We start from the raw sequence: 23,475 nt of genomic DNA on the forward strand, positions 1-23,475 counted from the left end.
TGGTGAAGTTGAAATGTGTTCCAGTGATGAGATTTAAAGGTGTGTGAGTGGTGAAGTTGAGTTTTGCTCCAGTGGTGAAATTGAAATGTGCATCAGTGGTGTAGTTGAGACATAAGCTAGAGGTGTAAAGCTTCAAACTAGTGGTTAAAATAAGATGTGTCTTGTGTCTCAGCTGAAATGTAGTCTTTTTGCTAGGATGAAATGTAAAGTTATGGCTATGATGATATGTAGTCTGATGATTAGATTATGAGATTTTGCTATTATATTAAACTGGGGTTCTGTGGCTCTGGTAACATGTGGGCTAGTCTACCCTTTTAGATGTGGTCTAGTGGTACATTCAAGACTTAATTTAGTGGTTCATTTGAGACGTGGTCTAGTGGTTCATTTGAGACGTGGTTTAGTGGTTCATTTGAGACGTGGTCTAATGGTTCATTTGAGACGTGGTCTAGTGGTTCATTTGAGACGTGGTCTAGTGGTTCATTTGAGACGTGGTCTAGTGGTTCATTTGAGACGTGGTCTAGTGGTTCATTTGAGACGTGGTCTAGTGGTTCATTTGAGATGTGGTCTAATGGTTCATTTGAGACGTGGTCTAGTGGTTCATTTGAGATGTGGTCTAGTGGTTCATTTGAGACGTGGTTTAGTGGTTCATTTGAGACGTGGTCTAGTGGTTCATTTGAGACGTGGTCTAGTGGTTCATTTGAGACGTGGTCTAGTGGTTCATTTGAGACGTGGTTTAGTGGTTCATTTGAGACATGATCTGGTGGTTCATTTGAGACATGGTCTAGTGGTTCATTTGAGACGTGCCCAGTGGTTCATTTGAGACGTGGTCTAGTGATTCATTTGAGACGTGGTCTAGTGGTTCATTTGAGACGTGGTCTAGGGTTCATTTGAGACGTGGTCTAGTGGTTCATTTGAGACGTGGTCTAGTGGTTCATTTGAGACGTGCCCAGTGGTTCATTTGAGACGTGGTCTAGTGGTTCATTTGAGACGTGCCCAGTGGTTCATTTGAGACGTGGTCTAGTGGTTCATTTGAGACGTGCCCAGTGGTTAATTTGAGACGTGGTCTAGTGGTTCATTTGAGACGTGCCCAGTGGTTCATTTGAGACGTGGTCTAGTGGTTCATTTGAGACGTGGTCTAGTGGTTCATTTGAGACGTGCCCAGTGGTTCATTTGAGACGTGGTCTAGTGGTTCATTTGAGACGTGCCCAGTGGTTCATTTGAGACGTGGTCTAGTGGTTCATTTGAGACGTGCCCAGTGGTTCATTTGAGACGTGGTCTAGTGGTTCATTTGAGACGTGCCCAGTGGTTCATTTGAGACGTGGTCTAGTGGTTCATTTGAGACGTGGTCTAGTGGTTCATTTGAGACGTGGTCTAGTGGTTCATTTGAGACGTGGTCTAGGGTTCATTTGAGACATGGTCTAGTGGTTCATTTGAGACGTGGTCTAGTGGTTCATTTGAGACGTGGTCTAGGGTTCATTTGTGACGTGGTCTAGTGGTTCATTTGAGACGTGGTCTAGTGGTTCATTTGAGACGTGCCCAGTGGTTCATTTGAGACGTGGTCTAGTGGTTCATTTGAGACGTGCCCTGTGGTTCATTTGAGACGTGGTCTATTTGAGACGTGGTCTAGTGGTTCATTTGAGACGTGGTCTAGTGGTTCATTTGAGACGTGGTCTAGTGGTTCATTTGAGACGTGGTCTAGGGTTCATTTGAGACGTGGTCTAGTGGTTCATTTGAGACGTGGTCTAGTGGTTCATTTGAGTGGTCTAGTGGTTCATTTGAGACGTGGTCTAGTGGTTCATTTGAGACGTGGTCTAGTGGTTCATTTGAGACGTGGTCTAGTGGTTCATTTGAGACGTGGTCTAGTGGTTCATTTGAGACGTGGTCTAGTGGTTCATTCAAGACAAAGTCCAGTGGGTATTTTGTGATATGGTCTAGTGCCTTATTCTAGAAAGGAAGAGTGAAGAAAGAGTCCTGTGAATCAACCAATCACCCAATGAAATACTTAACGCCCTCTCGATGCTCCTGCAGACGGGAGTCCAGAGCAGTCACGTCAGTGCTCTGTACTGGGACCTCTACCTTGGTACCAACAAGCAATAACTACGCTAAACCAACCAGTGGAGAGAGCGGCCTCAAAGCGCCCCTTTTAGAATCAGGAGATATATTGACACTTGGGAGAGCAGTGGTGCTTTTAGGAAGGGCTGGTACAATGGGCCAAATCTATTCTGCAGGATGGTGTACAAATTCCCTACAAATCCCACCAATACTGCTGATTATTCTACAGATTTTCCTGTATATTGTGCATGCCATTTGTGATTCGTTTGTTCTGAGCATGTGCAGAAGCCGTACATGCTGGTTCTAGAAACCCAGAGAGGTGTGGAATGACCCCTGGTCCCCAGGACTCCTTCGAGGAAGCTGCCTGTGGCATAGGGGCGTTTACGCAAACCCCGTAGAACCTGAAATGATGTAAACTTGTGATCACGTGCATTCTGAAGCCCACAGCAGGTTTTACCCAGGCCGACTCCTAGTGAGCGAGAGGCCAGGTCCTCAAGGTTGGGTTGATAGCCCCTGAGACTATGGGTTTGATGCGTTTCCATGGCTATAAGGATGGGTAAGTACAAGAAGCCTACTCTTCATGTAGGATATTGCCCTGTCCAATCAAGGAGGGGTTGAGCCGGAGCCCTGTCAGATCAGATAAAAGGAGAAGAGATTTGTAGGGTCCACCATATGTATGGTCACCTCTCACTCCCTTTGTGATTTCTCTTAGCTGCCACAGATCTGGAGCTGAGGGACAGAAGTGTCCCTCCAGGACTCTGACTGCAGACAGGGAAGGTGAGAAGACCAGATAGATGCCAGGGTCAGCATTCAATCAATCAATCAGTGCATTTATAGAACGGACTACATACCCGTGAGGGTCTCAAGGCGCTGGGGGAGGGGATGCTGCTACTGGTCGAAGAGCCAGGTCTTGAGGAGTCTTCTGAAGGCCAGTAGGTCCTGGGTCTGTCGTAGGTTGGTAGGGTGGGTGTTCCATGTCTTGGCGCCTCATTCGTGCGCCACCATATTTGTGTCTTGATCCAATAACCTGGTGTGGGACCAGATGTCCTTCCGTTGAACATTCAGTATGGCATATATCTTAAGGGCACGCTGAGGGCCTCGTAGCGAGCATCAGCTCCTGCAGACCAATAGATGCTGGTCAGAGATGGAGGCCATTTAAGGTGCATTTACCTGAGAGCTGACCCTTCCTCACTGTTAATGCGCCTCTCTTGACGCCTCCCATTGGTTCTTGCAGATAGGGTGGCCATCATTGAGACCTTGGGACCGGTGGTCCGGGTCGCCGTGGAAACGTCAGAACATCAGGTGGAGGTGGAGCTGGTCCCCACGGTGGAGGTCCCAACCTGCTGGTCCAAGAAGGCCCGCTGGCCGCGCTTCCTGAAACGATGGCCGTCCAACGACAAAGTGCGGTCTGTCAAGGTAGGAGGGGAGGGTGGGGATGGATATGACTGGGCTCAGGGGGGCTGGAAACGCTTTTGTGTGGTTGAGGAAAAGGACCCCCCTTCTTGTGCTGTAGATGCTCCTCTGGTGGTCCACAGGCTCTTAGAGGCCGATTCACAGAACTAACTTAAGTCAAAATCCTAAACTTACTACTTTTGGTATTCACAGAAGGCATTTAGTAATAGTAAAGTTAAGATTTTGTCTTAAGTTTGACTTAAGACAAACTTAAGACAAACTTAAGACAGACTTAAGACAGACTTAGGACAGACTTAAGACAGACTTAAGACAAAATCCTAACTTAAGTCTGTCTTAAGTCTGTCTTAAGTCTGTCTTATGTCTGTCTTAAGTCTGTCTTAAGTCTGTCTTAAGCCTGTCTTAAGTCTGTCTTAAGTTTATCTTAAGTCTGTCTTAAGTTTATCTTAACTCTGTCTTAAGTCTGTCTTAAGTCTGTCTTAAGTTTGTCTTAAGTCTGTCTTAAGTCTGTCTTAAGTCTGTCTTAAGTCTGTCTTAAGTCTGTTTTAAGTTTTTCTTAAGTCTGTCTTAAGTCTGTCTTAAGTCTGTCTTAAGTCTGTCTTAAGTCTGTGTTAAGTCTGTCTTAAGTTTGTCTTAAGTCTGTTTTAAGTGTTTCTTAAGTCTGTCTTAAGTCTGTGTTAAGTCTGTCTTAAGTTTGTCCTATGTCTGTCTTGTGTCTGTCTTAAGTCTGTCCTATTACTTTTGGTATTCACAGAAGGTATTTAGTAGTAGTAAAGTTAGGATTTTGTCTTAAGTCTGTCTTAAGTCTCTCTCAAGTATGTCTTAAGTTTGTCTTAAGTCAAACTTAAGACAAAATCCTAACTTTACTACTACGAAATGTCTTCTGTGAATACCAAAAGTAGTAAGTTTAGGATTTTGTCTTACGTTAGTTCTGTGAATCGGGCCTACTGTCTTGGGGTCCCCTCAAGGTGCAATCTAGTTCATTCACTGCTGGTATTGTTGTTTTTCCCCTACCTGTGGTCTTCGACTGGATTTAGCACCAAGATAATGCCTGGGCTGTGACAGGCTGTGTTTAAGAAACACAAAAGGCACAGACACATGCTAATCCCTCCTGTTGGCAGCCCCTTGAAGTGTGGTGTCCTTGTTAACCCTTGTCTGTCCAGTCACACGCATGCCTCTTTCCTTCTAGGCCCAGAGGCCCCAGATGTCCTGCCCTGCCCTTCCTCTGTAAAAACCAGTGCATCCTTGTCCCCTCCAAGGTTAGGGTCCTACCACAGCCATCAGTAGAACCCTTCACAAGAGCCCTGCCCTGTGTGAATATGGGGGCTCTAAAAACATATGAACTAGAATAATGTCTGTAATGCAGTGTGAACCCCAACCAGTATTCGGGTACCTCCATATGTGTTTTAGATAAGAGCAGCCAGAAACGTCACACTTCACCCACACTTACAACACACCAGACCTGTCTATTGGCTTTAGCTCTGCTCAATAACACAGATTTTTATTTAATATCAGATTACTGAGTAACAACTCCAATTTTCCCTTCACATTTCATCCATCTGCAATTTCTCACTGTGAGTTGGCCACTTACAGTTTTTTAACCTCACACCTGCTTTTGAAGTCCCCCCATCAACATGTTTCAGCCTCTCTCACCCTCTTCTGCCCTGTCTCTTTCTCTTTCTGCGTGCGCTCCTTTCATCTCCTCCACTTCACCCCCACCCCTCTCATTACACAAATGGGCGCGAGGAGATATTTCTCACTAAGACATGGCACAAAATGCCCAAGCCAGCATTTCTCAGACAAATGCCTAATTCCTTGTATTTTTGGGGGCATTTCACTTAATTTCTGCAAAGGAAATGATGCAGATGTTGCCCAGGCCTAACCTCACCTGCACACTTTTCCTGTATTCTAAATGTTTTCTGGGATTCCTTCAAAGTCTAATATAAGTAAGTGTTTTCTCATCAAAACTATTTTTATTTGATGCAGTGTTTGTATGGACGATACAGCCTGATCAACTAAAGGGTGATTGAAAGGGTAAAATGTTCACTTGTAACTCCTTGTAAGTCTCGTCAATGACCCGGGGGTTCAGACCCAAAGGGTGTCTCCCATTAATGTGATAAAAGTAACAGGATAGAAGGAGGAGAAAGCAGAAGAAAGGGAAATGAAAGCGCCCAAAAAAAGGAACTTGTTGGAAGAAGAAATGATTTGAGACAGGAACATACGGGGGTCCACCTATCAAGTTGATTAAAAAAATACTGAGCATTATCATCCAACTAACTCGCATCTCATACTAAATATGTTTGTGAAGAACTTTTATTAAGAGAAATAATGAATGCAAAATCTACAAATATGTTAAGAATTGGATTTCCTGCTCTGCAGTTTGGATTGTGGAAAGAAATTGAACTCTCCAAGGAACTCTGAGTACAAACGAACCAGAGATGAAACTTCTTCACAGGCAGTGACAAAAACTAATCTCATGTTTATCTTGAAACCTGGAAATGTAAATGCACCCCTAACACACTGCTGATGCAGGAAATCAATTCTCAAGATATATCAAAACCCTCTTCCCTTCAGGCTGAAACATGAGTCTAGATGTATACAGCACAAGAACATCAACCACATGGTCGCTGGGCAGATTGGACCTCACCGGTCATGCGCACTAACTCCACTCACGTGTTCTTCATCCCGTAACCGCCATTTATCTTGCGTGAGTTTAACTGGACTCTCTGTGCTTCCTATGGAATGGAAGGACTCCCAAAATCCCCCAAAATTCAAATTTTCTCAAAAGACTGAAGGAGGGATCATATCAGTGAACATCCCTTTAGACCATCAGGTTGAACCAAGTTTGTTATCAGCGCTCGCTCCAGATCGACCCACTGACCAGACTACAGGTCACCCTTGAGACCTTTCTTGAGGAACCGGGACCTCAGATGACGTAAACCACCACGAACAACCACAAAACGCTACCAAATCTCACTCTGATTGCTGTTTGTTACCAAATTCAGTAAAGATTTGAATGTGACAAGTTAATCACATTTTTAAGGGCAATCAAACAATCCAAAGAATACCACAAAAGGATCTCAAGCGTCTCAACATTCTTTGTTATGGCAGAATATCCACAACAAAAATGCTATGGGCCAGAGTTCTTGGGGCTTAACTGCATGCGCGCTAGCGGTTTTCCCGCTGCGCTGCGTTTAAAAAAAAAAACGCGAGCTCGTCATGAGCGTACGAGCGTTGTCACTCATACAAAAGATATCTATTGAGTGTAGACTTTCTGTTGTTAACTCCGCCGGGGCAATTTTGGACCATGGATTGCCCCTATCACTCGGCCGCAAGGGCATGGTGGTGCTGCCAAGGCTTTGATGTCACGATTAAGCGCATGCGATCCACTACATGGCAGCAACAAGACCCGTAGAGGACAAGTGTCTCCATCGTAACGTCAAACATCCTTCCTCTTGGTTGTACGGTCCTGGTAGAGCCGCTACTCAGCTCAGCTCTGGACGCAGACACCCCCCACCACCCCCTTTCGGAGGAGCAGAATCCAAGTCTTGACTAAAATAATGGTGATCGCCTTGAGATGGATCACGCCCTTCTGAAGGACTCCCACCTTCAAACACAGGAGCCGTACTCACTGAACTCAACCAACATCTTAGCATCGGAACCAAAACTGGCAAAGATGAAACTTTGTTGACCCTGCTAAAGAATCTTTGGAGGAATTGAGACTTTGCAATAATCAAAAACATACTGTGAACTCTCGGATTGAGGAAGAAGAATCCCAGATGCCACCATGGAGATTGATCTCAACGGGCTACAGCCCTCTTTTGGTCCATGCTCAGAACCTACCAATACTTCTTATCCCTCTTCTGCTGCCCACAGCACACATGACCACACCATTCTCTTCATAGCTACTCTCCTCTGTATCCAATTTCACTTTGTCGCTAATCCTATACCACACTATTGCAGTGGTCTTGCATTAGTATATTCACTTTTTTCACTCTTTCACTTTCTGGATGTTTCCGGAAAAACAATAACAATTACCCAACAAAAACTCAAGGATCGCATCTCTTGTCCATTCTTTTTCTCTATCAGAGCATTTCACTGTCCCTGTCGATCTTCCCTCTTTCCTCTCACTCCTTCTCTTTTCGTTTTCATGTTCCTTCATCTTTCCTAATCTTCCATCGTCATCTTTCTTCATCCTCTCTTCCTGCCCCTGATATCACTCCATCTCTCACATATGTCCTGAGGTGGGAGCTCGAGCCTGAGGCCAGACACCACTTGGATGATGATGAGCAGGTTCTGTGGTGACATACATTCTGAATGATATTTCTATAAATCACTACTGAAATTTGCAGATGTGATATTTGCAGCCTTTCCACTTATGCCACGTCTCTGAGAGGGCTGACGTTTTATTCACCTCTTGTGTCACGTCCCTGAAGAGATTAGGTGTATTTACCTTTGTGTCATATCCCTAAGAAGGCTGATGTTTTATGTATCCCGTATCATGTCCCTGAAAGATTTGACGTTTTATTTACCCCTTGTGCCACATTCCTCTTTTTTTATTTTTTATTAAAAGGTGAAATGATAGTAAACAGTATAGTAGTTAAGCAAAATATAACAGACTAAACAGAGTACTAAGTTAATAAACTTGTTTGAACGATGAATCCTGGAAGAAAATGAAAATATGAAATACAAATCTAGTGTTAAATGGAATGAACCAATAATGATTACTTATGTTTTATGTATTGTTTACAAAAAGGGAGACCGAGAAAGGGAGAGATTACAAAGAAGAAACAAAAGAGAGAAAGAGAAATACCAAAATCAGAAATGAAAACCATGAGTTTTAGGTAGGTGACGAGAGTGAAGATAGAAAAGTGATAAAAAGGAACCAAAGTAGATGCGATTCAATTTTTGGAGATAGTGAAAAAATGAAATACAAATCTAGTGTTAAATGGAATGAACCAATAATGATTACTTATGTTTTATGTATTGTTTACAAAAAGGGAGACAGAGAAAGGGAGAGATTACAAAGAAGAAACAAAAGAGAGAAAGAGAAATACCAAAATCAGAAATGAAAACCATGAGTTTTAGGTAGGTGACGAGAGTGAAGATAGAAAAGTGATAAAAAGGAACCAAAGTAGATGCGATTCAATTTTTGGAGATAGTGAAGAAGAAATGGTAGATATTCTATGTTCATCACAAATAAGGTTCCACCAAAACAAAGTAAATCATTTAGAGTTATCTTTCCAACAAGTAAGTATAACTTTGAAAGCAAGAGCAACAAAAAGGTCAAGTAAAACAGGTTTTGAACATCAAGTTAAGCAGATAAAGTACCAAGAAAAATATTTTGGATAGATAACAGAATATTACATTAGAACATCATTAAACATTTTTACCAAATAGCTTTCCAAAAGTCATTGACTTAGGGTGATAACAAAGTAGTTGAGTCAAAATACCATCAGAGGAGAGACATGATCAGCATAAGGGAGAGACAGAGGAGTCAATTATATGAAGAAAAGAGTGAATAATAACAGCCTTATTGTATGCAAAAAATAAAGATCGTGTGATATTGGCAGCTTTAGATGTACTAAGCATTTTACGCCATAATAGATCCCATTGATGGATAGATAATGATTGAAATAGATCTTTCTCCCATGAAAATTTGATAGCGGATTTATTTCTTATACAGATAGGGGAGGACAGAGACTTATATATGAAGGAAGCTCTGGGGGTGAAATCATTAGCAATATTGTTTAACGGTGTCATCGGGTTGAATGGAATGACATCAGACGTAAGGTATTGTTTAATAAAAAAGATTCAAGTACAGGAATTAGTTGATTATATTGTGGGAGGCAGGAATCAGGGAGGCCATACTTCTCCTGCAATTGTGGGAAGGATAAAATGGAGTTTTGCGAGACCAAGTGATACACATAAAAAATACCCTTTTACTTCCAATGTTTGAAGTAAAATGATTTGTGACAGAATTTAAAATATTTATTGTACTAAATAGAGGATGCAAGGAAGGATTGACAAAAATCATATCCTTGGGTAAAAAGTGTGTGTAACAGATAGTGGGAGTACTTTAAAATTGGGTTTTTAGATATGAATGTACAATTGGACAAGAAGACAACATCTTGAAAAGAAAATTCATGTAGTAAAGAGCATTCAAAAACAATCCATGTTGGTATGGGAGAGTCATAGTATTCTTTAGACATAGCATAAAATTGTTGAATTAAAAAGGCGGTATGATATAACTTAAAGTCGGGAAATCGTACTGTGGAAAAGTAAATTTTGCCATGTTCTGTGTCCCTACGTGTCCTCCATCTTATGTTATGTGTGCATGATTAATATGCATATGTATCCCCCATGTTTGATTAAAGACGCAATTACAGTTGTGTCCATCTCTAGTATGCTAGTTTCCAGTTCTCGTGAAAGCTACGAGTATTAGGCCTATGTAAAGTTGCGTTGCCACGTTTCTCAGTGTGCACGTTATTTCATTGTAAAGTCCCCGTTTCTAGGCCTCAAAAGGGCCCGGACACCAGATTCAGCTCCTGTCTCCTGAGCCCTCGCTGAGGAGCGATACAGCCCCCACCCGTATCCTCGACCCTTCACTTACTTCCTGCCTCACAGTGCCCGGCTCAGCCTGGCTCTGCCTACGAGTCTGCCAAGAGTATGTTATGATTCTAGTTATCAGTCCAGCCCTCCTTCTCTGCATTCCTAAGCTACTGAATTGCATCAATAGTTTCCGTCATTGTCTAGCCTTTACGTCTCCATGTAAGAGAAATACTGCATTTAATGGTCATTTAATATTCTTCATAACGCACTACATGTAGAATAATGCATGCTCCAGTCTTAGAGTCCGTTAGCCTTTCCCCTCCTGACTTCTAGTTTATATCAACATGTTCTCTAAACATCAGATACTAGATACTGTTTAGGTACATGTCGCCCTGACTCTCCAGACTTCAGTCTCTGCTCCTAGCACAGAGTTCATAGCCCCCAGCTTCTCCTAGTGACACGTCATTGTCAGTTTGCGCGCACCATCAGGTTAGAGGTCCCGGCTCCTTAGGTAGCCCCCTCCATGTTTCCGCCCCATTTATGACATATTCTGTTACGTTTGCATCACATGTCTATGTATACGCCCTGTTACACCCACTTTTATGCCTTATCTTTCGCGACTGCTATTGACCACACCCACTGCTCCGCCTATTGTATGCATTGTAATGCAACTGTTTTAGTATATATGTTTGTGTATTGTTATTAAAAGTTAGCGCGCTCATCCCAGATCTTGCCCGTGCAGGTTGTCCTGTTCCTGTCCTTTATGCTGTATTAAACCTGCAAACTCCTACTACCTCGAATCTTGACTCTTATTTATTGAGCTATCTGTTATTCATTTATCCATTCAAAAATAGAGGTATTATTTATTTATTTACCACATAATGGCGCCCGAATAGGGACTTGCCCTTTCCCCACGCGCCGGTGAAGCCACGCCGGCCCCCCTGACCCTCTGCAGCCGTGACGGAACTCTTCTGCGCACCGGCAGATATTTCTGCTTCAAGTATCCCTCAGGCCCACGGAGGAGACGGAGGAGGCGGTCCAGCATCCAGACGAGGCGGTGGAGGAACGCGGCGAGTCCCGACCAGAGCCCAAGCCGAGAGTCCAAGGTCCGAGGTATCCGGAGGTCCACCCGTAACAGAAGTCCGAAGTTCGTCCGTCCGGCGTCGAAGCAGTCCAGTCCAGTCCGAGGCCTTCCGTTCTTGCTGCCCGGTGAGTACCGTTGCTGGGGTAGTATCTAGACAGGGTCAATTTAATTGTCTCTGGTCCGTGGGTTTTGGTGGTACACAGACCCAAAACGAAGTGTCCACTTCGGTGGATGCGGGTCCTGACGTGTCTCTTTATGAGACCGGTAAGTTTCATACTGTTTTAGCAGTGCATCTAGTTTCTGTTCTAGTCAGTTCTGTTCTCGAGAAAATTCATGTATTCCGTTTTCAGTATTCCAGGTAGTATTCTGTGCGAACTGTTATTTTAAATGTTCTTCATGTATTTTAATGTCGTGGTATGAATGTGGAGTAATTATCGTGTTCATTGTGTATTGTATTGTGTCTAGATTACAATTCAGTCATGCCCTTATTTTCTAAACTACGTCAGTTAAAAACTAGAAAAGGTCTGCTAGAAGCAGCAGTTCCTGTCCCGCCTAGGGACAGTCCAGGTCATTTTATGTATCAGAAGCATGGCATAAGTGCCATATTATATCTAGATTTATGGGTGGAATACACCAAAGAGTTAGAAGAAAAGTATAGATGGCCCGTATCAGGTATGTGGGATGCCGAGTGCATCATGAGAGTAGAAGAAGCATTATGGAAGAAGAAAGCCAGACAGTCACAGAAAGATGCCATCGAGTTATGGCGCAAAGAATCTCATAAAAGAACCGAAAAAGAAATCAGAAAGTCAGAACTAAGTAGAGAATCCTTAGAACGAGCCCAAGAAAAGGAATTAATCGAGATAGGTGAACGAGTTAAAACAGAACAGTCAGACAGACAGAGGAATGCCCTCATTAAGGGTATGTATCCTCTTCTTGCCGAGGGCTTGCCAAAAGCAACCCCGGAGGCATCCAGTAATTTCCCGCCACCATTAGTTCCGATCAAGCTACGTCACAAACCGACCGCAGCTGATATTTTTATCTCATCCTATTTGGACGACACAGTCCCGGAATATGCGAATCCTGTTCCGCCAGTCCCTGTACATAATGTAAATCCAGCTCCTCCAGACACCGGGGCACCTCTTGCAGTACCTGCTACGGTACCCCCGGTCCAGCCAACATTACAATTTCCCACTCTGCCAGCACGAAGAATGTCAGTCGACGATTCTAGTTTAGGGGCCGCAGGAGGAGGTCCTCCTGGTACCCCGCCACCACACCAACGTAGAACGTTGGCCGAGTTACATGAATGTGCGTTACAGCGTACGCCCAAATACAAGTCCGTTGCAGAAATCCGACGAGCCCTTACTGAATGCCGCTATGATCCAGTTGCAGGTGACGATAGTACAGTTATATATTCCATCCGTGTAAGACGGGTGACCGGGTATTTGGACACCCTACCGGATATGAAAGGAGATCTAGACAGAATATATCGTTTCATCCGTACAGGGGATGATCCAGAAAGTATTGGCGAAGCCATGTCTCAAAGGAAAGCTGAGATCCAGCTCATGCTATTAAAGTTTCTGATTAATTGTCTAATAAGAGAACAAGATTACCCGACTAAAGACCCGGCCGAAATGAGAATCCTGACAAGGTGGAGTGATAATATAGCCGAGGGTAAGCACAAGACCATCAGTAGTATAGAGAGTATGTACAAGAAAATTCGTAAGGAAATACTAAAGTTACACGAACAACGTAAAGCAGCACAAGTAAGCGAGAAAGAAAATGACTCTACTGAAGAGGTAGACGACGAGAATCCCACCAGAATAGCGTATGTAGGTAGAACTAGACTTTCCGATCGATATTCACGTCTAGATTACAAGAAAACTGTTCCTCATCCAGCACCAGAACAAGGTTCTCTAGAAAAAGTATTTCAAGCTACCGATCACATTCTGAAATCACGAATCGGTTACAGTGAGTTAAGTACCATGCATGAACAAGAAATAGCCCGATCAGCAGTCCGATGGATTACTGATTCTACCACTTTTCCAGACGAAGTAGTGGCACAAATGTTTCTGAAACTGCCCCCAGCCGAGCAAAGACTGGTGGGTATGTATATGATCCAGCACCTCATTACCCTGTATGAGGGTCAACATTCTGATCCAGGTCCGTTACACGATGTCCTGAATGAGTTACTCCAGTATAGATGGAAAGGTTTAGGTACCGATTTAATTAGTGTCATTCTAGAACAGCGCCACAAATATAGAACGTTTTTGAACCCGCATTTTGTTCATGTCTCACCCCCAGAAAGTAAACCCTTTTACATAGACAGACAGAATCCGTTACGAGAAGTACACCCAGTCAGGACAGCAGATGGTGAAATGCAACGAGTGTTTGTTTACACTCCGATCACAAAGATGGAACTCTTAGAGATGAAGAAATTAATTCCCTGTCATGATAAAGATCCAGCAGGGTTCCACCGAGAATTAAAAGACATGCTCCGTATGGGAGAATACACGTATCCAGATATAATTAAAATGTTAAAGGTCCTGTTGCCCGCAGGGGTATATGAAAAACTCAAGGAAAAAGAATGGGAGGTGGGAGAGAAAAAGATCGACTGGGCAGTTCTAGAAGCTGAAGAAAATTCACGAGTACCAGGTACCGGTCTAGGAGAGAAATGTAAAGAATTACCTGAACTGTTAATACAAGTTTTGCCAAGATTATTAGCCACTAAAAAGGAAGACTGTGTCGTGTATTTCTATAGGTTCTGAATCGATCCCCCTATTCCTGACCCTATTCTGGTTAAACTAACTAGCTAGTTAACTAACAGTCAGCCCATGAGGCAAGAAAGCCCCCATGATGCAGATACCGTTATCTGACGCAGTCACACTACGGCACAGGAACGTGTTATCTGATTAGGTCATAACGCTTGAGATCTAATTAGACAAGCGACATTCCTCCAGCCCCTGATAAGGCATACGACGTTCTCATAACAAATCAAACCTATGACAACCTGGACAATCCGTGCGGCCATTGTTTTGATTTCACAGAGAACTTTTGCAAAAGAATGTGCTAATGAGCAAGTCGTATGACATCTTTATTGACGTACCTATGTCCATCCTTACGTCAATCCCGGCACCTTTAAGGTATAAATATTGCCGACCTTGCCCTATGCAAACACACGCGTGGTGACAAGACGGAGCAGCCATACTTGCCGAAGCCGAGAGCAGAAGCAGACCCCGCAGGCAGCAGCCCCGCCTTCCTGACGCGCTGAGAGACGCGCTGCTATCTCAAGCCGAGAGACCCAGCACCGGCGCTTCCGGGTAGCCCTCGCAGGCAGCCTGGAATATCGAGAGCAGAGAAAGAGATACCATTCCTCATTCATCCAAACTTCCAGGTACAGAACTGAATAACCCCTCACAGAGAATTCTTTAGTTATTCACTTGGCAAAAACAAACTTAACTTAAACTGTAACTTTCTATTCCCGCCCACGCATTAGACTTAGGTCAGGTACACGGGGTAGGCGTATTTAGAAACACCAGTTGAGTACGTTTAGTCAAATGTATATGTGTATGTAAATATATTTTAATCATTTTAAAACATCATATGGCTCAGAAACCATATCAATGTTTTTACAGTATTATTTTATACTATTGCTTTTAATGTATGCACTTTACTTAACTATAAGTATTGCAATAATATCGATCCATTTCTCTTGTACGAGAAAAGAGACTGATCAATAAATAACACCTTTTTATTGAACACGCCCGTCTCTTCCTTTTCTCTACATTCTGATGAGACTAAGAATGCACGTACTGACTGAGTAAAATAATTGCCTTGTGCTCACACGACTCTGGAGATTGACTCTTGATTAGGGGAGAGCAAAGTTGTCATGTTCTATGGTTGTCAGAAACTAAATCCCTTCTTGTCTAATCAGGGGAGGTAATTCTCTCTTGAACATTCGAGAAAGTTTCTAGCGAACTCTGAGCTTAGCTGGCAAACCCAAAAATTAAGTCTAGTATCGACAGTAGTAGACCTAGTTAACGTCTGGTCTAGGCCTTTACTGCTGTAGGTACTATTCCAATGCGCAGAGCCTATTGGGAAAATAGGAGCTACACTACATGGCGCCCAACGCGTTTGGAAAGGGCGATAAAACTAACGTAAGACATTTAGAGTAACTCAGTCGTGCTTTCTCACTCAGACCCCTTTTCCCAAATACTCCAAAGACGTCTGGAGTGGGTGAAAGGTTATATCCTCCAAAACCTCGCAGGAGGGAACTCCTATGTATGGTTCTTGGTCTAGTCAACGTTGAAGGATAAACAGTGTTCCAGAATATTATGCATCTAATCTCTGTTTCCATAAGAAACCTGATCTGCAAACAAACATAATACCATCCTTTCTGTAAAATGGCAGAGAGTGATGATGAAAGAGAGGCAATTAGATTAGCTACTGAAATAGCAGATGCTGATGCTACCATGCAAACAGCAGACCCAGATATAATACTCATCCAGGTCGCCAAAAGGAGATCTATAACCTTAAAACTTATAGAAAATGGACTGACACCTAGAGGTGGCACAGTCATATTCGTAATTGAGGCACACGAATATCGGCAGACAGAGGTATACTATTCATGGATACATTTTCCAGCAGCGAATGCTGTAACAAAGTACTTCCACTATTACAAAGTAGAGGAACCTCCTGAAATGTACACTCCTTTCGAGGAGGTGGAAGTACCACTCAAATTCCAAGAGCATTTGCTCTTATTTGATGGCACCCTAAAACATAATAATCACATTACAAGGCTCGGTCCTTTAGGAAGACCAGGAGCAACGTGGCCGGTCCTAGCCGGATACACACCACATCCAGACATCGATAGGATGCCTGCAGCAGAGCTGTAATACAGCTAAAACAACTACTAAAAATTCATAGACAATTAGTTCAGTATGTAATGCGGACTTCAACAATTCAGCCAGCGATTAAACTACCACAGCTGACCCCTCACCAGGGGAACACAAATAAAATTACACCACAGAACATCCAATCCTGCCTAGGTAAAGTTCCAGCTAAACGGGAACAAATACCATTCTGGTTGGCACAGAAAATCACCCAAATAGAGGCGGTGTTTCCTGACACCACCCCATTAGAAAAACACAGGATTCTGACTATATGTCTCCCAATGGGAATCGCACCACACATTGAGGACTGTGACACTTGGGGTACAGTCTTTGCTTCCATCTACACAAAAACGCACGGTGTTCCATCCATTTCGGTAATACCAGATGTGCTAAAACAAATTCAAGATGAATACGGTCCAGAACCTGCTTTAACTCTTGGTATGAAATTACTGAAAGACTTCAAGCAGGTCTCGGCTATATTACTAGCCAACATAAAAGGTGAAGCAGCAAACGTGGCGATCCGCCAGAGGTTAAAAGAGACAGATATAGCAGACCAACCAGCTGAAATAGCCAGAATCATAGAAAAATCCTATGAAGAACTAGGCAGAGATAGTCTAGGTGGAATACCAGTAAAACCGCAACTGACTACTAGTCCAGAAAAAATATTTTTTAATAATAATAATTCACCAAAAAAGAACTGGGATGGAAACAAACAATCCAATTCTAAAGAAAAGAAATTCCAGTCCCGAGGAAGGTCTCCTAGGCGAAGAGAGAAATCTCCAAACCAAAGACAGAGGTCACCGCAGAGTGACCCCTCTGGGAATAGATATAACCTTAGAAATAGGGATAATATTAAAAAACCTGATAGATATCAAGACATTGATACGCGTCCCTCTCAATCTTTTCAGAATTCCTCGCAGAAATCGGAAAGAAGAGGACGATCAGAAGAGCACGCCAAGTCCAAAGACAAGGAACCTGCTCAACTGAAAAAGAAATTACAATTTCCAAAAAAGAAGGTAGCCAGTATCAAGGTAGTTAACAATGCCGAGAATACTGAGGACACAACTGAAAAACGGAGAGTGGGCTCAGACAATGCTAGACAGCGCAGCAGAGGTGAGCATAGCTCGCAAAGTCCTTATGAATCATCTGGAGACAGTGGACACGAATGAATATCTTCAAGTGGAAACTGCAGATACCAGAGTTAGCAAGCCCCACAAGATATACGAGATAACATTACGTATAGAGGGAGATAAGACTAGGAAAATAAGGGGACTATTTTGGGATAACCTATCCAAAGGCTATGACATCCTTCTAGCTGAAAAAGACTGGCCACCAGAGTTTGTCAGGGAGTGCCCTCATGGGGAAGAAGTAATTATGCCTGCCTTCTCGAATCAAATACCGATTCATAAAAAATATACACTTGCTAGAAAGTGGGCAGTGGCCTTAGCACCTGCTTTATATAAAAATCATGTAGGATGGGATGAGGATTCTCCTCCTCACAAAATCCAGTTAAAATCACAACCTACTGCACAAAGGCAGTACCCAATTAAGCAAGAAGCTAAAAAACAAGTAAATGAAATACTAGATCAGCTAGAATACCAGGGGGTGATTGAAACTTGCACCTCACAAATGAACAATCCTTTGTTTCCGGTCGCCAAACCAGACAATTCATACCGTCTAGTTTTGGATTACCGACACCTTAACACATGTTGCAAAACTTTTGCAGTGCAAAACTCACACAGTGCTGCACTAATGAATAACATAGTGCGCAAAAAATACAAAACAACCTTGGACATCTCCAATGGATTCTTTTGTCAAAACATAGCACCAGAGAGCAGATATTTAACTGCATTCTCAGTAAATGGCACTCAAAAACAATTCTGTCGGTTAGCCCAGGGGTACAAGAACAGCCCGGGGGTATTCTCAGCGAGAGTAACAGAATTACTACAACTATATGATGATGAAGCATTATCTTATGTCGATGACATTTACTTAACAGACGATGACTTGGAGACTCACTTGAAAAGAGTGAACACCATAATACTTGGTTTCGCTGCAGAGGGTTACAAATTCAACTTTAAAAAATCCAGAATTGCCCATCTGACAGTCCTATTCTTAGGATATGAGTTATCAAGTGAAGGTAAAAGCCTGGCAGACAATTTCCTAGAGAAATGTGCCGTAATCCAAGCTCCTAAAACACAAAAAAACCTACAGTCAATTCTAGGCTTCCTAAATTTCGGAAGAACATACATTGCAAATTACGCAGAAAGGGTCAAACCCCTTTACGATCTAATTAAACCAGACTTTAAAAGATCCAGTTGGACTCAAACACACACAGAAATTTTGAGATCCTTACAAACAGACATGCTAATTAAAACAAAATTAGAAACACGTGATAATACACGCAACCTTGTGATCCGAGTCATCCCAGGGAGATGCGGATTCACATACCTAACCTCCAATGAGGGAGATAAGGTACCAATTGCATTTAAATCACACTTGTACACTAAGGCTGAAATGAAATTTAGCCCAACGGAAAAAATTCTTACAGCAACACAGACAGCTATAGCAAAAGAACGGGCCCTGGCGCAAGGTAAACGAATAATAATCGTTACACCAATACCAGCCTTAGAGGCGGTAACAAAGGCAAGCATTCCAAATGCTAAAGCACTCCATCCGAGATGGATACAATGGGCTAACTCTCTTGCTGCAACAGACGTGGTGTACGAATTTGATCCTTACTTAAAAACACAAGAATTCCTCCAATATGAATTTGAATGTCCTCCGCCAACCGAAATTCTGCCTCTAGACCAATACGGCTGTATAATATATACAGACGGATCAGCACAACCCGCAGTAGGGGGTAAACAAGCTTACAGTGCTGCGTGCGCGATTGTTAAAGGTCGTTGGCACGAAGGGAAATTTAAACCAACCCTAACTAAGACCCAATCTCTAGGAGATTGCACAGCTCAGCGAGCTGAATTACTAGCATTCAAGATGGCGCTTGAAAATACCGATCGAGAATTCCCCACACTCATAGTGTGCGATTCGTATTATTGCGTTCAATCTTATAATGAATACTTGCAGATCTGGCTTCAAAACGGTTTCAAGGATGCAAAGGGTGGCACAATCAAGCATAAAATGCTCTGGGAACAAGTAGCTCTTTTACAAAAAGAACTACCAAAGACTCACGTGATACATACACTGAGTCATCAACGTGATGGCGTTCACGTTGCAGGGAATTCATTGGCTGATGAGGCCGCGAAGGCAGCTGTGCAAACGGCTTCCGTAGCCGCCGTCACCCGGTCAAAAACAAAAATAGACAGCGAAATATTACAAGCTGTCAGCGCTTCAGAAAAGGATTCGATAGAACCACTCCCTAAAGGCTTTCCAGTAAAATACTCATACATAACTGATGCAAACAATGTTCCTTTTGCTCGAATCCCTGGAGTGGGGGATAGGGCAATTCCAAACATGGAGCATAGGTTAGGACTAATAATAGCGGCACACGAAGGGCTTGCTTCTATCCATGCTGGCGTCTCAGCCACAGTATCATTATTAAAACAGAGATACTGGTGGCCACAAATGAGAAGACAAACAAGGAACTATGTTCTAGCATGTGAAATATGTCAAAAACTGAAAGTATCAACTGTGAGACGTCCAGCACAGACGCCCCTTCTAATCTCGGATAAACCATTAGCCTGTGTTTATCTAGACCACTGCGGTCCCTTACAAAGGGATGGTAACTATAAATATATCTTGGTCGCAGTGGACTCATGCACGAGATTCATATGGATGTGGCCCCAGCGAACGGCTGACGCCAGAACTGTTATAAAAGATTTGCGGGTCTTTATCGGCACATACGCAATTGGCATTCTGCATTCGGACAATGGTCCTGCTTTTAGCTCTCGGGCTTATAAGGAGGCCATGGTCAGCATGGGCGTGCAATTGCGGTACTCTTGTCCATTTCACCCTGAGGGGAACGGAATTGTTGAAAGAAAAAACCGTGACATAAAGCAATCTATAACGGCAAAGGTATTAGGTTCGGGAGCTGGGTGGGTCAAACATCTAATAAGTGTCCAACGTAGTCTAAATAACTTGCCAAGAAATTCTCTGAAGGGATTCAGTCCGTACGAATTATTATTCGGAACTAGGATGTTGATCTCTGACCTTGATAGTCAGACTTCAGTGGTAATAGAAAAAACCTTTGATGTCAAAGACCGTTTGGCTATTTTGCAGGACTTAAACAAAACAAGAAAAGACCTGAGCAACATACAGTTGAAACAACAGCCAACAACCACTGAAGAATCACCACCTGTCCCAGCAAGACCTGTCTGGATTCCAAAAGTCGGGGATCTAGTCAGGGAAAAGATCGCGGTAAAGAAGGAATTTGGGCCTTCTTACAGAAAAGCAGTTCCTGTCTTGTCTGTCAACGGGACAAGATCAGTTGTACTACCGCCACTTGCTGGAAAAAAGGAGAACCGAGTTGTATCCATCGACCTGGTAAAACCACAACATGTGGCCGATAACAAACAGTAGGCCAAGTGGACTCCCAATAAGTAGCAGAACACCAAGGTTTGCTACCAGTACAGAGGTCCTAACAAAGAGGCTCATCACATTCGAAACGCCTAAAGAAGAACAACAAGGACTATGCAACAATGCAATAGAACTAAGACCTCTGAAAACCCAAATAAAAACATTTAGCAGAGACACACCAATCTATACTGAAGTACCAAGTGAAAATGCAAAAAACTAAAATCCTGAACCAATTGGAACAATTGACAGAACTGCATCCGGTTACTTCATCAACTTCGATGATTCCTCTGACGGCTTCAGTGAATCAAAGACACAGCCATCATCAAAATCCTTTAAAGACAAAGCGAAGGAACTTTTGAAACAACTGAAAGAAACATATCTGGTTTCTCCATGGATTGAATTTTGGGTGGGTTTTGGTGCATTTATCCTCATACTTTGGCTCATCATGGTATTTACTTTGGGACGCTTCATTGAGGGAAAATATGCTAAAATGGACACAGCAAGTCAGAACATCAACTTGGTCCTCAAACCACAGACATCTTCACACATCGAGAAAAGAGAACTTTCTTCAGAACTTTCTTCAGCCAACTTCACAGCAATTCCGATACCTGGTGGGGTAGCCTGGGACAACACTGACTATGAAATTTATGGTCCTGTCGAGATCCTTAAGTACCCACACCAAATCAAGATCTCCTTGAGTGACTTTGCAAAACCAAACTCATTTGCTGATGATTGGGACTTTGAAAGTATAAACAATATGATGTCTGACTTAGTAATGTCTGCTAAATTTACAAAACATGATTATTTGCAAGGTTCTACAAATTATGATAGTATGTATTACTATAACCATTATGGTAACCATTTCTTGCATAAATCTGCACAACCTAGAAATGTTTTACATTATAATCAATGGGAACATTGTGCAACACCTCCAAAAGGGAGCTCTAGAACCGTGTATGGCAAATATTCATATTTTTCAGGTTTTAACACAAGTAATGCTGAAACATTTTATTATAAATTGTCAAACAAGACAGGGATGAAAACCATGATAACCAACACAAAATTGATATATTCAGATTCATTCTTTGAAAAGATGAATACTTTTGGATTTGATTATTGGGACAAAAATGTTGATTTGAAAAGTGTTTGGGGTACAAAAGAATGGCAAGTACAGGGTTTAGAAGCTTTGTTTAGAGCCTGCATGATCCCAGAACAAATGATATTTTTAAATGACACTGTTCAACAAACCACCTGTCTTGGCTTAGCCAAAATCAAAGATTTAAATAACCTGTCTATTCCAAAGCCAACAATGTTTAGCAATAACTCTGATACAGATGAAGAAATAGACATAAACCATATACTTAACCAAAACAGAACACATCCTGATTGGAAACAATGGTTAATCTGGCCCACAGATACAAATCACTGTCAAGATAGATTCCTGAATAAAACACAGGGTTTCAAAATGACCAGGCCAGACCCTAGATATCCTCAAAGACATCACCCAGGGATAATAACAACCTACAGTGTGGGCAAATTATGCCTTCAATGGCTACAGACTTCCACACTGCCTGAAATTAAGCAACACCTAACTCTACTTACTGATGGTGCAGACTTGCGTGATTTCATACTGGGACCACGCAAACAGCGTCAAAAGCGTTTCATAGCAGCCTCTGTATATGCAGCATACAATGAGGCCTGGAAGGTTACTCAAATTGAAACAGCAGAGAGAATACGTGAAATTGATCGTATTAATTTGGAAAAATCACTTTCTGTAGTGGACAATGGGTTAATGACTCTGTCCTCCAGAATTTTTTCATTGGACAGCATTGTGTCTTCAGCAATCGATATATTATCGCAAGACTTACTGTTATTACAACATGGTCAGTCACAATTGCGTTCTATTGTACAGCTTGGCTGGACGTTACAAAATCTGCGTTCAGGCTATGTGCCTTGGCGTTTAATCAACACAACGTCACTATTCCAAATCTTTAACCTTACTGATAGACATATCGGTATGGCGCAGAAGGGTGCTGATTATACAATCTTGAGCATTGAAAAACTTGAAAGATTACCAATGACAATGTCAGAACGACCTGTCAGTGAATGGATAATCCACGGAATCATAAATATTCCAATCTCAACCTTCAGGTTTCAATACTGCCAAAAATATATACAGGCTGGCATGTACGAGAAATTGGGAAAGGGGTACCTTAAAACAACATGGAACCTGCCCTATTCACATGCATGTGTCAGTAAAAAAGGACAGAAAGTGTTTCTTAGTGGCAACAATTGTGCTATGTCACTAAGCGGCACGCTTCTGTGTAACGGAATTAGTTTGCATGGAGCCTGTGAAGGGAATTCATACAACCTTTCATGTCACCAGCAAGGCGCACCTGCAACTGAAATAGAACCATTCTTTCAAAGACTCTATAATGGGAGTTACATTCTTATTGTAGACCGCAGATGTTGTAGTCTTATGCCCGGGACTCCTTATCTCGTCACTACGACGGCGAAGGTCAAGTGCTGTGGACGTTCTTTGTTCCCCAGCTCCTTTCCAGACAGGGAGGCGAGGGCATGGCCCAGTTTGAAAATTACTTCTATTCGAATAGACACTTTAAGCAGAATGAAAACAGTGCTTCTTCAGACGCCTACAAGGCTCACGTCATCAAAAGAAACGTATGATCTACAAGTCGCAAGGACGACTGCAGAGATACATACATTATTATCAACCAATTCCCCCGTACATTTCGCGGAAATCCTGAGCGAAATCTTAAATATTTCTGATACCACAGGGGTCTCAAAGGTATTTAAGACAGTATTTTCGATGGCATTACCACCATTCAAAGCCATACTGGGTATTTTTCCAGATTTCGTCCATTCGATTTTTGGCAGACTTCCCCTGATCCTGGGACTAATTGCAGGAATCCTATTCCTAGTCCTTATTTTTCG

At 42.6% G+C, this 23,475-nt stretch overlaps 1 protein-coding gene across 1 annotated transcript in view; it reads left to right on the plus strand.

The window, feature by feature from the left end:
* The window catches only part of MAB21L3 (mab-21 like 3), a 117,607-nt gene that overhangs the window by 76,975 nt on the left and 17,157 nt on the right, over positions 1-23,475 (plus strand). Inside the window, exon 5 of the mRNA XM_078655881.1 lies at positions 3,287-3,468. Within this exon, the coding sequence (XP_078512007.1) occupies positions 3,287-3,468 (182 nt within the window). The remainder of the gene's footprint in view (positions 1-3,286; positions 3,469-23,475) is intronic.

The sequence above is a fragment of the Lissotriton helveticus genome, chromosome 8 (assembly GCF_964261635.1).
Source record: "Lissotriton helveticus chromosome 8, aLisHel1.1, whole genome shotgun sequence".
NCBI lineage: Eukaryota > Metazoa > Chordata > Amphibia > Caudata > Salamandridae > Lissotriton > Lissotriton helveticus.